Raw genomic sequence first — 13,867 nt, forward strand, 5'->3', positions numbered from 1 at the left:
CACACACACACACACACACACCCATGCATTTCCCTCCTTCCCTAGTCTAAGAACTGAAAGCTGGTGTTCTGTAAGTGTCAGCGGCAGTGCCCTTTTGGGCTGGACTGCTTTGACTGCCCGCACTGAAACCTCTTTCTCTCTTCCTGCCTCTCTGCATCCCACTGCCGGCTCCCACCTCTCCCCGGGCCCTCCAGCAGCTGCCTACCCTGCTGCCTACGGTCAGATAAGCCAAGCCTTCCCTCAGCCACCTCCGATGATCCCACAGCAACAGAGAGAAGGTGAGTGCAGGCTGAGCTCCTGGGACCCTCCCCACCCTTGCTCTCTTGGTTGGGCCTTGGGCTGGGGTGTGCATTGAAAAGGGGGCCACATTTGGTGCTGTATTGAAGTGGGCGAGGGAGACAGTGGAGTTATAAGGCACAAGTGATCTCCTGCCCAAGCATGGAGGTGCACTTCTCAGGGGTAGCCGTGTACTCCAGAGTGGTGCCCAGCCCAGGGGCCGGGGACTGGACAGAAAGCCCTGAGGGCTGGCAGGCCCCAAACAAGGCAACTTTACCATTCCCTTCCCTCATTTGCCACTCATCTGACTCAGAACTCACATATTGATATCTTGGTCTATTAAAAAAAAAAAAAAACCAGAATGGTCAGGGTTGTGTTTCTTCTTTAGCAAACCCTTAAACAGAACCTTACATAGGTAGGGCCTGTTTTTGCCAATAGAGGCCTTGTCCCTGCCCCTGGGAGTTGTGGAGTTACAGTGTTAAATGGAGGATTCGAGGCCTGTTCTTAGGGTCTTCATCTGAGGGCCCACTGCTGTGCTCCCAGGGAGTTGGCATGCAGCTGGGAGATGAGACTCCAGCAGTGTGGTGGAGGTGCCAGCCCTGCTAGGTGTGCACACTGGGAAGGAATCAAGAGATAGCCTGAGGTCTTCTGGAAGGTGACGCCCTGGAGGATGTGGGACCGAGAATTCCCTATAGGCAGGATTTGGCCAGTGGAGAGGATGGGGAGAAGTAGGGGTACCCACAGTGGGGGGATGCAGGAAAGAGCCTAGTTCATCGTGGGCAGATGTCATGCCTTCTGGGTACCAGGAGAGACCTACAAGTTCCCAGGGTAGGACTCCATGGGCATGATGAGGCAAAGGGACGGGAGTGCCCCAGTGTAGGCCTAGTGGGAGACAGGGGCCTGAAAAGCCATGCCCAGAGCCCTGTGTAAATAGGGCTAGGCAGGCAGGTCAGTGGGCTCAGAATTCGTGAGAGACAGCAGGCATCAACATGGCCACCCTCAGGGTTTCTGTAAGTCCATCCACAGAGAGCTCAGCTCGAGGGAACACCCCCCATGCAAAGGGTCATGCTGGCAGTGAGGCCACCAAGTCTGCCTCAGCAGCCCACATGGCCAGAGCACTCCAGTGGTCTGCAAATGCCCAGCTTGTTGCCCCTTTAGCAGCTGTCCTGGAGCCATGGGGTACAAGAGAGTATCTGGAAAGTCCCTTGGGCATCTGCTGGTCCAAATCACTTTCATCAGACCATCTCCAAACAGGCCCTGAAGCTTGAACAGCTGAGAGCTCAGGCTTTGAAGCAAACCATCTGGACCTGACTCCCAGCTCTGCTGCCTCCTTTCCATGTGGCCCTCTCTGCCTTAGTGTCCTCACCTATAAAGTGAGGATAGCGAGGACCTTTCTGTAAAGGGATATAAGATTAGACTCATTCAAGTCTGTTTGCTGAACTCCATTCAGCAAGTGTTGTGCCTACAGCCTTTCCTTCCCCAACCGTCATCCCTTCCAAACCTGTCCATGAGGTATATCACCCCAGCTCACACCCATTAAGCAGCTCCTGAAACCCGTATATCAGGTCCCCCTACCCCCGTGCCCAGGAGAACCAAGCTCCAGCAGCCCAGAGAGCTATGCAGAGGGCCCTGCCCAAACCCTGTGCTCGCAACTGCTGTAGCTGAGTGGCACCTGGCCCTGCCATTGGTGGAGGGGGGCATCATCCCTGCCCTTGCCATCCCAACCTTCATTAGTCAGATCAAGGCCATAGGGGGTAGGACCCAACAGTCACCCCATCCACGTTCAGAACAAAGAGCTGTGCCCACAGACCCTACTCCTTTGCCATACCACTGGCATCAGGCTATACTCAGCTCCCTGAATTGCTCTGGCCTGTGTGCTTGGGGGTCTCAGATCATGTTACATAGACACAGACACACAAATAAGCACACTCACACAAAACACACACCCCCCTAGCTGCTGGTCAGTGCTGCCCCGACCAACACACGACACATACAATGGCCCCTACCAATGGACTTAAACAAACTCAAGCCTCCATTGCACCTCCTGCCCCTCTCCTGCCCCACACTGCACCACCTCGTGTGCCCTGCTCTGAACTCCTTCTCACGCTTTCTCTCCATCTCCAAGCAGCTTCAGCCTCTGCCCACCTGCATGTGCCCTAGACCAGGCCTTTTCTTGAGCAGGGGGTTTTCATGAGGCTTGTCCTCATTCTCCCTGGCCATGGTGCTCACGTTGAGCCACCCCAGGGGAGCAGGCTGGGGTACAATGTGGACTGAGGTGCCAAGAGAACCACCAACGCTGTGTATAGGGGGTGACGGGGCAATGGTGGCACTGGGAGAGGGCTGTCGTTGGGATGGCTTCAGGGGAAGGATGAAGTGTCTCCACACATGGAGATGGGAGCAGGCCTTCCAGGCAGAGGGAGTGGCTTCAGCACAGCATGAGATGAGCCTGGGGCTAGAGAAGACAGGCCCAAAGATGGGCTGGAGACCCACCAGAGCCATGTCCCACAGTGTTGTCCGAGGCATGGATGAGAAGGAGGGCTATTCCCCTAGCCCTGCCAGTAATCAGCCTCTCTGTATCATGGTCACCTCCCCACTGTGGGATGCCATAAGAATACTAGGACTCACAGGTGTCTGGGGAGGACCCTCCTGCCAGTGCATTGTCTTTAAGCCAAGCCTGAAAACCAAGAGGTGCCTGAGTCCCCCACAGGCTAACTGCCCCACAGACAGAGCGAGGTTGCACTCAGGGATGGCTGCAGCCATGACCTTGTGGGGCTGTGGTATAGTCAGGGGTAGTTGCTGTCTCTGCAGCTCCGTCTCACCATTTCTCAGAAGGCTGGGTTTGGCCAGACTGATCTGTAAAGTCCTGATGATTCTGCCATCTGGGTGTTCTGTCATTTGTGAGTTGGGGAATGTGGAAAGGGCTTAGGTGCGGGGGCTGGAGTAAGGCAGCATCATGCAGGCTTACTGTAAAGGGCAAGGGGCTTGAGCTGCTGCCCCGCTTCCTACCAGGCCAGGGCTGGACAGTCTTCCTGGGAGCTCCACTCTACATGGTGTAGATGGGACCAAGCCTAGGGGCCCTGTCCATAAGGGTTCCTTGTTTCTTTAAGGAAAGCAGACATAACCACCACATGAAGCAGCTTGCAGCACTCAAACTTGGAGTCAGAGCCTGAGGTCCAAGGCAGGCATCAGCATGGGTGTAGTGGTCAGGAAGGCCTGGAGAAGCAAGGATTGTGTGTGTGTGTGGGGGGGTGTTATAAGGTGGACCAGAGTGGGATGGGAAGGAGGACAGGACAAGAAAGATGTTCCTGCTCCTGGTGAGTGGTCACTCTGGTTGGAGAGAAAACCTCTCAGACATAAAAGAGAAGGAGCCCACCCCACAGAGTACTGAGAGTGGACTTGGCATCAGAAGGGAGCAGCCAGAGGTTGTGGGACCCATCAAGTGCACATGCACAGGGCATGACCCAGGGGAGGATGGCATGGTCAGTGGGCACAGGGCAAGGGGAGGGGGAGGGCCACCAGAGCTCAGGGTACCCAGCACCGGGAACCCCTGAGGTGGGAGGGTACACTCGACTCCAGTTTTGAGTGCGCCGTCTGCTGGCAGAGTGCCTGGGAGCCAGCAGTTCAGGGAGGGGAGGCTGGAAGGGAAGGATGATGGATACTGTGGGGTGGGGACCAAGGATTGAGCAGGCCAGCAGCTTATTATGCTGCTTTGGTGGTTGGGGATCTTAGTTCTAGGCTTTGGGCCTCAAGGGGGTGGAGATGATGGAGGGAAGAAGGAGGAGAGTGGAAGAGAGAGAAGAGAGCAAAGAGTGGGTCAGAGGCTCCAGAATGAGCCTGTGCCCCAGGACTGGGTTATCTGGCAGCCTCATGGTTCCAGAGAGTGAAGACAGTTGGTTTTGGCCATGAAATCCAGGTAGCAGCCCACATCGCTGCCTTATAGTCTTCACTTTTAAACTCATGCTGAGGTTTACACCAGCCGCTGATCAGAACCTTGGTTCTTACACAACTAAAACAAGTACATTGTTTCCTTCCCATCTCCAACCATAGGATGGACACAGGCACTGAAATGACCACAGGTCACTTTACAAGACTGAATTATACATGGTATATGCTAGGTGATGGCAGGAAATAGACCCTGCATCTTGAAAAGATTTCCATTTCAAAGAGTTAGAACTGAACACTTTGACCATTTAAAAAGAAACATATAAGTCTTAAAAGAGATCTGGAAATTTCAAAAATTTAAGGTGTTCAGGGGTTCTGGTAGGGCTGAGATTTAGGTGGCGAGAAGAAACACAGTGGAGGCAGATGGTCTGGGTTCATGTCCTGGCCACCCCCACCCCCCCACATACACACAGCTGCATGTTTTTTTTGGCAGTTACCTTAACTTCTTTGGCCCTCAGTTTCCTTATCTATGAAGTGGCAATGACAATGGTATTTAAGTCACAGGGTGCTGTGAAGACTAAGTGAATTAATAAAGTAACCAGGACAGCCTGACACACAGTTCATGCTGTAGAAGGGGCAGAGCTGTTATTATTGTAACAAAATGAAGAACTTTTGTCTACAGAGGTTCAGGGTTCCCTAGGTAATCATGGAGCCTGGTGTGACAACCTTCCTGGCCTTAGCCTTTTGGAGAGGCAAGATACATCTTGGTTTCCACCTTCCAGACCACAGCAGAGGGTGTGGTGCTGGAAGCCAGATGGGAAAGAGAAGCTGCAGGCCAGGAAGGGGATAGACCCAGGGTCTGAGCTGGGCCTGCAGAGGGGAAGATGAAGTGTCTTTACCCTTGGGCATAGATCAAGGGTTCCCAGGGCAAAGTCCCTGAGTCCTCCCAGAGTTGAGGCTGGGAAGAAGAGAGGTCCTCCTAGGTCTCCATGTGCCCCCCCACTACCTTATCTCCAGGGACACAGCGGACCCAGCTTTGGCATGTTCACCCTCTTCTCTCTCATTCGCTCTGCCCCTGGAGCCCAAAGTTGCCAGGCCTCTGTTACTGATCCATTTTGCACAAAAGGCAGATGAGCCACAGAGCGGGTCACTGACTTGCCCAGGGGCAGAGCAGAGAGCAGAGCTCAGACTCAGGGCTCAGCACCCTTCCAGGGTACCCTTGGATCTTGAATGAACCCACCCCTACTCCCTACCTTGCCCCGCTCCCTGCTGCGCTGCCTAACTCGCTCACCTCTCCTCTGTCTCTCTCTCCCCCACCCCACCATCCCTCCTCCCCCGCCCACCCCTCCCCTCACGCAGGGCCTGAGGGCTGTAACCTGTTCATCTACCATCTGCCCCAGGAGTTTGGGGACGCTGAGCTGATGCAGATGTTCCTCCCTTTCGGTAATGTCATCTCCTCGAAAGTGTTTGTGGATCGGGCGACTAACCAAAGTAAATGCTTTGGTGGGTAAAGATAACAAACCAATTAGCTTCACCCAGGACAGGGTGGTTCTCACACCAAACTACTGGTGTCCAACTGCTTCTCACCTGCTCTTCTACATCGGCCCCCAGGAGCGCCCCACAGCCTGCCTCCAGCCTCCATCTCTCACCTCTCTTCTCTCTTCCGCTGCTCTTTTTGCTTCTTGGCTTTCCCTGCCCACCCTCACCTGGATCTCCACCTCCCACATCCCAGTCCAAGAAATGGGCTTCCACTTCCAGTCAGATTCCAACCCACTGAGAAGGGGAAAGGACCCCTGCGCACAGGGTTCAGGGCAGTGAGCAGAGCCCAGCAACATCCATTCTCCCTCAGCCCCTCCCTGCTCATGGGCAGAGTGATTCAGCCTGAGTCTCAGTGGGAGCAGAGCAGCACCGTCCCTGTGGGGCAGCAGCCCAGCCAGGCCCTGCCCCACCCCCATCCCCCCACCCCTTCACCTCCTCTCTCCACCTCTCTGTGCTGCCCTGCCTCCTTCTCTGTCACCCTACTCTGTGCTCCCTCCCACCATCCCTACCCACGCCCCTCTAGCCCCCAGAGCAGGGCATTGTTGAGAAGCCAGGAAGAGGAGACTGGTCCCTGCCCTCAGGAAGCCTGAGCTCTGAGCTTAGAGGAAAATTAAGTCTACTTACCAGCAGTGAAGTCTGCGAAGCACCAAGTAATAAGTGATAAGAAAGGCAGAAGGATGTAAACACATGGAAGGGAGGGAATTCCAGGTAGGAAGAAGAGGATGACAAGCGTGGGGCTGGGACGAGAAGGGTACAAGGATGGTGAATGAAGAGGCAAGAGACTCTGGGGAGATCTGTGGGGGGGACACTCATGGGACAGCAGTTAGGAGGGAGGGTCTGTGCTGGGGAGGGTTTCGGCCATTCCCATGAGGGTGCCTCATTTGGTGTGGGGGGCAGTGGAAAACAGCAGGAGTTCCCTGAGCTGAGGTAATAGAATAAAAGCACAGCTTTGGGCAAATTTGCCTGGTAATGGGGTGTTAGATGGGAGAGGGAAGACTTGGGAGGATCCAGGAATATGGATGAAAGATGAAACACAAAGACACCCATCACAATTTGAATTTCAGATCAACAACAGATACTTTTTTAGTATGTCTTCAACATTGCATGTAACATGTCTCATGCAGTATGTGAGATATACTAAAAGAAGTATTCATGGTTGATCTGAAATTCAAATTTAACTGGGTATCCTATGTTTTGATTTGTAAAATCTGGCAACTCTATCCAAGAAGCTTCAGACCTCCTCCTCCTGGAATTTCACTTCACTCCACATTTCTCTCCTCCACTCCTCCTGTTCCCTCTCCCACCTCCTCATTCCGCCTCCCCCCACCAGCCCTTCTAGGATCCATTCATGAGTCCTTGAGAACCGAGGAGTCCAGTCCCCAGGAAGCCATACATGGAAGCAGGGCTGGGTCTGCTAGATGCTCAGTATCCCTGGGCTGACCCCCAGAGTCTGGGGCTGGGAAGAGACAGGGACCCAGGTCATAGCGTGTGGGGCTGGGGGAGAAGGGACAAGAGCAGAGAAGCATCAGGAAGCACATGTTCAGGACTTTACATTTTGGAGCCAAGGCTACTTGGCAGAACCACGAAAGGCTTGAGGATTCAGATGAGGAGTGAAGGGGAGCGATGTGGGGTGAAATGAAATTCCAGGAGGAGGTCTGAAGCTTCTTGAACTACTTGTTAGTAGTAAGATCCACCACTGTCCCTTCCCCTCTGGTGGCTGCCACAGGAATCTTGTTGCTCCAGTAACTCATTTCTTTCTCGGTGTGGGAAAGCAAAGCAAAAGAAAAGGACCGGGTGGCATTCTTCCACGTTGGGCACTTTTCCTTTTGAGTTGCAATTATGTATATAATCAAACCAGAAAGCAGGTACATTTGCTGTTAAAATAAGTCTCAAATACTGTATACGTGAGAAGAATTCTTTCTTCTCATAGTCCAGGAGACTCAGGGGCACCTGGGCTGGAACAGGCTTAGCCTCCAGCCATAGTCAGGCTCAGCTTTTCAAAGGTGCTTCCTCAGAGTCCACCCCAAGTACTTTAAGCCACTACCCGACTAAGTTCTCCAGGACCAGGGCTTTATTCCTGCTTTTTATAGAAATCATCATCTGTGTGCCTCTCCTCTGGCCTCTCTTCTCTTCTCAAACACACTAATAATGAACATCTCTGGCCTTGGATAATGACAGGCTCCGGCCATGCTGGCCCAGCCCAGCTGTTCCTTATTGAGCCACCTGGTCTCTCTCTCTCTGGGTAGCTGAGCCTTCTGCCACCGTCCCATCCCAGAGGATTTTAATGTGATTTTAACTCCAGCGCTCCCTCATGGGCAAGTCATTTAACTCTGAGCTCAAATGCCCTCATTTGTGAAATGGGGACATGTCTCCCGGGTGCTGTGAGGGTTCCGGGAGCTATTCTGCAGGATGGGGTTGCTCAGCCAGACCAGACCCTCAGGAAGTGAGTGCTACAGTCCCTTGTGTTCTTCCAGGAGGCGCTGTTTTGCTGTGGGCCTATGTTAACATGAACTCCTCAAAGCCTGCACTCGCTCTGTATGCATAAGTGTGCAATTATAAGCAAAATCTCCCAGAGATCTTGGTGAGGATATGCCTAGCATTAACTGTTGTATGTTGGAAGGAGGGTTGGAGGTACATCCCCTCCAGTCTGAGGAGTAGGATAAGAATGGTGTGGAGGGGGGCCTGGGGGGAAGGAGGGAGGTCTGTGAGAAGGACGACAGTCCTGGGAACTGTGATGGGAACTGTGAACATGGAGATGGTGCTCAGAGCCCTCCCTCAGGGCTCTCCATTCTGCAGGGGAGACAATCCCTGTCCTGACTGCTAGCCAGTTAATAACAGTCCAAGGAAAGAAAAGTTTCTTTGAGTCTGGATCCTTTCCAACTGCCTGGCTTTTGGAGACCTTTGAACTCTCCCAGGAAGGCTGGGCTTCTTCCCTCCTCCAGAACTTCCTCCCTGCTCCCCTCTGGGTGCCTCTCTCTCTTTACACCGCTGCCTTAGATGGCCCCTCCAGGCTGCCTTATCTGTCTTCCTCCTCCCTGCTTTGCTCCAGTCTTGTTTCCTGAAGGAGACCCACCAAGCCCAGGTGAATGGTCCAAGGAATGAGGGGTGCCACATGTCACCCACATTGAAGCTACCTCATCCTGGCAGGGACAGAGGCTTTAGTTCAACCACCTTCCTTAACCTGCAGGAAAGCAGTATGAACAGACACACAGTCCACACATTTGTACCTGCTCTGTCTGGGCCACTGAGACCTTGCTTTCAGTTGTAAGACATACAGGTCCTTGAGGGGGTCATGGGCCACAGGGGGCTGAGAGCAGTTGGTGGAAGGATGACTGGAAGCTAATCTCCACCTATGGATAATTTTAAATCTTGCCTATTAGATATACAGATTTACACAGATACTGGTTTTCTCGTTCTGGGCCTGACTCTGACCAACTCTATCCATGTTCACACACACGCCTTCACATATCCACCCATGCACAAAAATGAGACATTTGTCACACACACCACCACCCCAGCCCCCATCTTTGATGGCAAAGGAGGAAGGAGCCAAGAGAAAAAGGGACTGATGGAGACAGGTGTCCTGGACAGAGGCAAAAAGGGGGAAAGAGCCACTGCACAGGGAGAGTGGGGGAGAGAGAGGTGTATCTCTTAGAGTGGAGGAGTCAGAGGCAGGCATAAGGTACCACGGATAATTAACCAAGAAAATGGCTTCTACTTTGCACAGGAGCTGGCTATGCATCTATCTCTTCTACATCTAACAGTCATGTGGGGACAAGCACCCCAACTGGCACGTTTGTGGGAAGGTCTGGGTATCACACCAAGCTGAGTTTCATATTAATATATTTTGCAGGATCTAAGTCCGTTTTACAGGAGAAAGGCCTCTAAGGTCGAATAAATTCAAGGAGATGCTAGATTAAACAAAGCTATAAATGTTTATTTACTGGAGACCTTGGGGGAGGGTAGGAGGGTTATCTTTTATTGTACTTTGAACTGGCCCAGAGGGGCCTGGCTATAAAGCTACCTGACCACAGAAGCCCTTTGTAAAGGATCACCTTTTAGGCCTAGCTTGGAAATGCTGACAGGAATTGTCCCCATACGGAGATGCATTCAAAGTTTCCAAAAGATGACTTCTGAACTCAGTTTGGGAGCATGACTCATCCCACCGGGGCGCTGCGTGCTTGAGAGTGGAAGCTGCACATGAATTTGTGACCACTCTGGGGTGTGGTGGGGACTGAACACGTAAGAAGCACTTCTGCAGTCCCCGGGACGCAGAGGGCGCTCACCTAATCTTTTACTAACGGTGTTAATCGTTAACATCATACTTGTTATGGGTCCCAGTGTTGTTCATGGGGGACAGCTACTGGAGCGTGCTTAGTCCACGCACAGAGCACCGGCTCCCGGGGCTTGGAACTTACCCAGTTGAGGAGAGGTGCCGACAGACCCTGGGCGCGAGGCGAGGGTTAAGGCAGTGGGCCTGGACTCAGCCCAGCGCCCACCGGGAGCCCGGCCCGGGCAGCCTCTGCAGGACCGGGAGTGGGGCGGGGAGGCCGCGGGGACTCGGCCTCTGGCTCTCCCCCCACGGCCAGGCCGCGCTCGCGAGGGGGGCGGCCGGAAACGGCGGTGGAGAAGTTTCTCCGCGGGGCCTCCCCTCCCTCCCCCTCGCACTGCTCTCTCTCCCCAGGCCGGCACCCCGTGCCCTCCCGCTGCCAGGCCCCCTCCTGTCAGGGAGGACAGTGTCCAATAAACTCCTCCACCCGCAGGTGTGTCCGCCCTCTCCCACCGAAGGAGAGGGCTGAGGTGCCGGGGCCGGCCGGGGTGGGGGGCGGGCGCCTCTCCGAGCCCCGCTAGGCCGTGGTCGTCCCACCTGGGGCGGTGGGCGCCCAGGGGAGCGGCGTCGCCCCACTCCGAGGTGCTGTAGCTGGGCTGGCGGCCCCCAAGTCGGGGGCCCTGAGCCTCGGAAACGCCCGCCCCGGGAGGGGCCCTCGCGCGCGGGGGGCGGGGGGCGCCGGGCGCCGCGGCCGGGCCAGGGGCGGGGCCCCGGGAGGAGGAGCCTCGAGCCCTCCCGCCCCGCCCTTCGGCCCCTTCTCCCCCACCTACCCCTCCCCACCGGGAGCGGCCCGGCGGCCGGTGGAAACCCAGGCCCTCGTCCCTCGTGTCTCGCCAGGCTTCGTGAGCTTCGACAACCCGGCCAGCGCGCAGACCGCCATCCAGGCCATGAACGGCTTCCAGATCGGCATGAAGAGGCTCAAGGTGCAGCTGAAGCGGCCCAAAGACGCCAATCGCCCTTACTGAGCGCCGGCGGGAGCGTCCCCCGGGGGAGACCAGGACTCGCACAGGTAACCGGGGGCGGCCGGGGCACGGGGACGGGGGGTTTGGGAGGGGATACCGGACGGACCCGTCGCCGTCTCCAGCCTCCGTGGGCCGGATCCTCATTTGTGCCTTGGACCCGCTGCGCCCGGCTCAACCTGTTCCTTGCCCCGTGCCCGGGAACAAGCGCAGAGCTGTGGTCATCCCGGCAGAAATGGGCATGGCCATCTCCCTGCCGCAGGGCCAAGAGGGGCAGGACCGAGGGAGCTTCTCCAAGGTGAGGCGAGCCCTGGGCTTGTGCCTCCAGGTCTACACTGGCAGTCCTGTTTGCCAGAAGACCGAGGGGTGAACAAATGGCAAGCTGAGGCCCCAGCGTTTGGGGACAGAATAGCCCGCAGGCCTTCTCCCAGACTCTGTGGCTCTCCCCTCCCCAGTTCTGCCAAGAGGGCTGGCAGCCTTTGGACACTTGACTCCATCTCCCCTCCTTTTCCCCATAGCTCAGTTGGGAGAGGAGGAATAGGACTTGTCAAAGGGAACTTGACCAAAAACCAAAACAAGATGGGACCAGAGCTGAGGAGGGTGCTGGTGTGGCCCCCGTGATCCCTCACACTTCCTACAGTATTTGGACCATGCTGAGTGGGTAGTTGTCACCTCTTCTGCTTGAGTGGGGTTCCTCCTCCAGGCCTGCAAAAAGGATGGGGGTAGGGGAAGATGTCTCAGCCCATCAAATGTCTACCTTGAGCCTGGTTCTCCCACTGCTATCTGCTCCTGTCCTCAGCTGATTCACAGACCAGAGACAGAGGACTCCCTTTAGACCCTTCCTGCTCAGCTCCCTCCCCCAGGTGGCAGCATGGTGAGCTGGGTACTATGTTAGGTACTTGGGGCCCAGCAGTGAGGTAGGCTGAGAAGATGAGACAGGACAATAGGCAGTGCCATATGGTCAAAAAATAAATCATCTAGCACAACGGTTCTCAATCTGTGGGTCTCTGTATTAAAGGGCCACAGCATTAGGATGGTTGAGAACCACTTATCTAGCATATCAGGATTGTTAGCTGACGCTGAATCATCTAGTCAGGGTAGGCCTTGCTGAAGAAGTGACACTCCAGCAAAGACTTGAAGAAGGGAAGGGGAACCACACCAGTGTCTGGAGGCATGTACCGTCCTTCTGAGGGGATAGCCAGAGGACTGAAAGACAGAACAGGGGCCAGGATAGCAGGCCTTGCAGGCTGTCGCATAGACTTTGGTCTCTCCTCTGAAATGGGAGTGGGGTGAGAGAATTTTGAGCAGAAGAGTGATGTGATTACTTGCATTTCAATGGGGCCACTCTGGCTGCTGTGTTATAATAGATTGCAGGGGCTGAAGCAGAAGTCTGTGGTGCTGACCACTCAGTGCAGGGAGACAGCAGGCAGTGGGATGTGAAGGAATTGATTTCTAAATATATTTTGAAGACAGAGCCAAAAGGATGCTGGACATAATGACTTTGAAGTGAGCATGTGAGAGGAGCTGAAGATGACTCTCAGGCTTCTGGCCTAGGTGACAGGGAGATTAGGCATGTAGGAGTTAGACAGTCTACTGGATGTTCAAAGCCTGGAATGAGGGAGGACAGTCTCTAATGTCCCAGCCTCCACTCCCATCCCATCCCCTGCCTGAGTGGGGTACAGACACCAGCTGAACACCTCCATCCAGAAGTAGCAACACTCATCCACTGAGAGCAGGGACCTTCTGTCTCAGGGGCTGTGTGAGCCTCTTCTGTCTAAAGCAAAACCAGCTTCTCTTGCCTCCTGACACCAACCCCTGGCCCCTGCTCTTTTTTGGCTTATGTGTAGATGCCAAAACATATGTTCTTTAGGAGTCTGGGGGATGAAAAGATGAATGAGTCACCATCCCTGCCCTCATGGAACTTCTGATTCTCACAGACACTGGAGGCAGTCTCCAGAAGGGGACATTTCCATAGGAGGGGAGGGACAGTTCAGTGAAGACAGCCCTTTCTTTATATGGAACCCTTCTTTAAATAAGCATAGCCCTGCTATTGATCCATATAATCTGGATCAAGGTGCTGCCTCACTCTGGGCTCCTGTTTCCTTGTTAATGAAACCATGGTGTTGGAGTCAGAGGATTGGGTTATGCATCAAGATCATGCCCCTAGGAGCCCCCATGGGTGTGTTTTGACCAAGGTTCCCCTGAGAGCAGCTTGTCTTAGCCTCCTTGGCCAGAACCTCTAGGCTGGGTAAATTCCCAGGTTGATTGTTTGGAACATAAGGTCAGAGTGGTCCACAGAACTGAAACAGCTGGTAGTCAGAGCTGGGGTGGGAGCTTTGGAGGAGTGGTTTAAAAAGGAGAGAAAAAGCAGACTGGGTTCTTCCACCAGGGCATGCAAAGACCAGAGTTAAGAACCACACTCACATAGTGCTTACCACGCACCAGACAGTGCCCTGAGAAGAAACAACTTTGAGATCTAAAGCCATAGCTATGACTACCTACATGGCAGGGAGTGTTAGTGCTGCCATTTCACAGGTGGAGCACAGAGAGATTTGGCACCTTGTCCATCAGGTAGGGAGTGGTAGAGCCAAGCTTTGAAACCAGGGAGTCACTCCCTTCAAGTGAGGAGAATGAAAAGCCTCCACCACACTTTTAGCCCAACCCTGCCCCCCTAGAGTGTCCTGAATGTCAGGAAGAACATGTCATGACACCACCCTTCTCTGGGGTCAGCCATCTATCTCCTCCCTACTAAGCAGTCTTTTTTTTTTTTTTTTTTGAGACAGAGTCTCAAGCTATCCCCTTGGGTAGAGTGCCATGGCATCACAGCTCACAGCAACCTCCAACTCCTGGGCTCAAGCGAGTCTCCTGCCTCAGCCTCCCA

At 54.4% G+C, this 13,867-nt stretch overlaps 1 protein-coding gene across 22 annotated transcripts in view; it reads left to right on the top strand.

Annotated features, from left to right (window-relative positions):
• CELF4 (CUGBP Elav-like family member 4) overlaps positions 1-13,867 on the top strand; it is a 307,083-nt gene that overhangs the window by 286,160 nt on the left and 7,056 nt on the right. For 8 of the 22 annotated variants that reach the window (XM_023510227.1, XM_023510223.1, XM_023510225.1 and 5 more), the window contains exons 10-13: positions 195-278; positions 5,518-5,601; positions 10,382-10,460; positions 10,865-11,036. In XM_023510227.1, the coding sequence (XP_023365995.1) occupies positions 195-278; positions 5,518-5,601; positions 10,382-10,460; positions 10,865-11,036 (419 nt within the window). The remainder of the gene's footprint in view (positions 1-194; positions 279-5,517; positions 5,602-10,381; positions 10,461-10,864; positions 11,037-13,867) is intronic. The other 14 variants (XM_012802079.2, XM_023510234.1, XM_023510235.1 and 11 more) reach the window with 5 other exon arrangements.

This window comes from Otolemur garnettii, unplaced genomic scaffold (genome assembly GCF_000181295.1).
Source record: "Otolemur garnettii isolate 467f Iridium unplaced genomic scaffold, OtoGar3 scaffold00012, whole genome shotgun sequence".
NCBI lineage: Eukaryota > Metazoa > Chordata > Mammalia > Primates > Galagidae > Otolemur > Otolemur garnettii.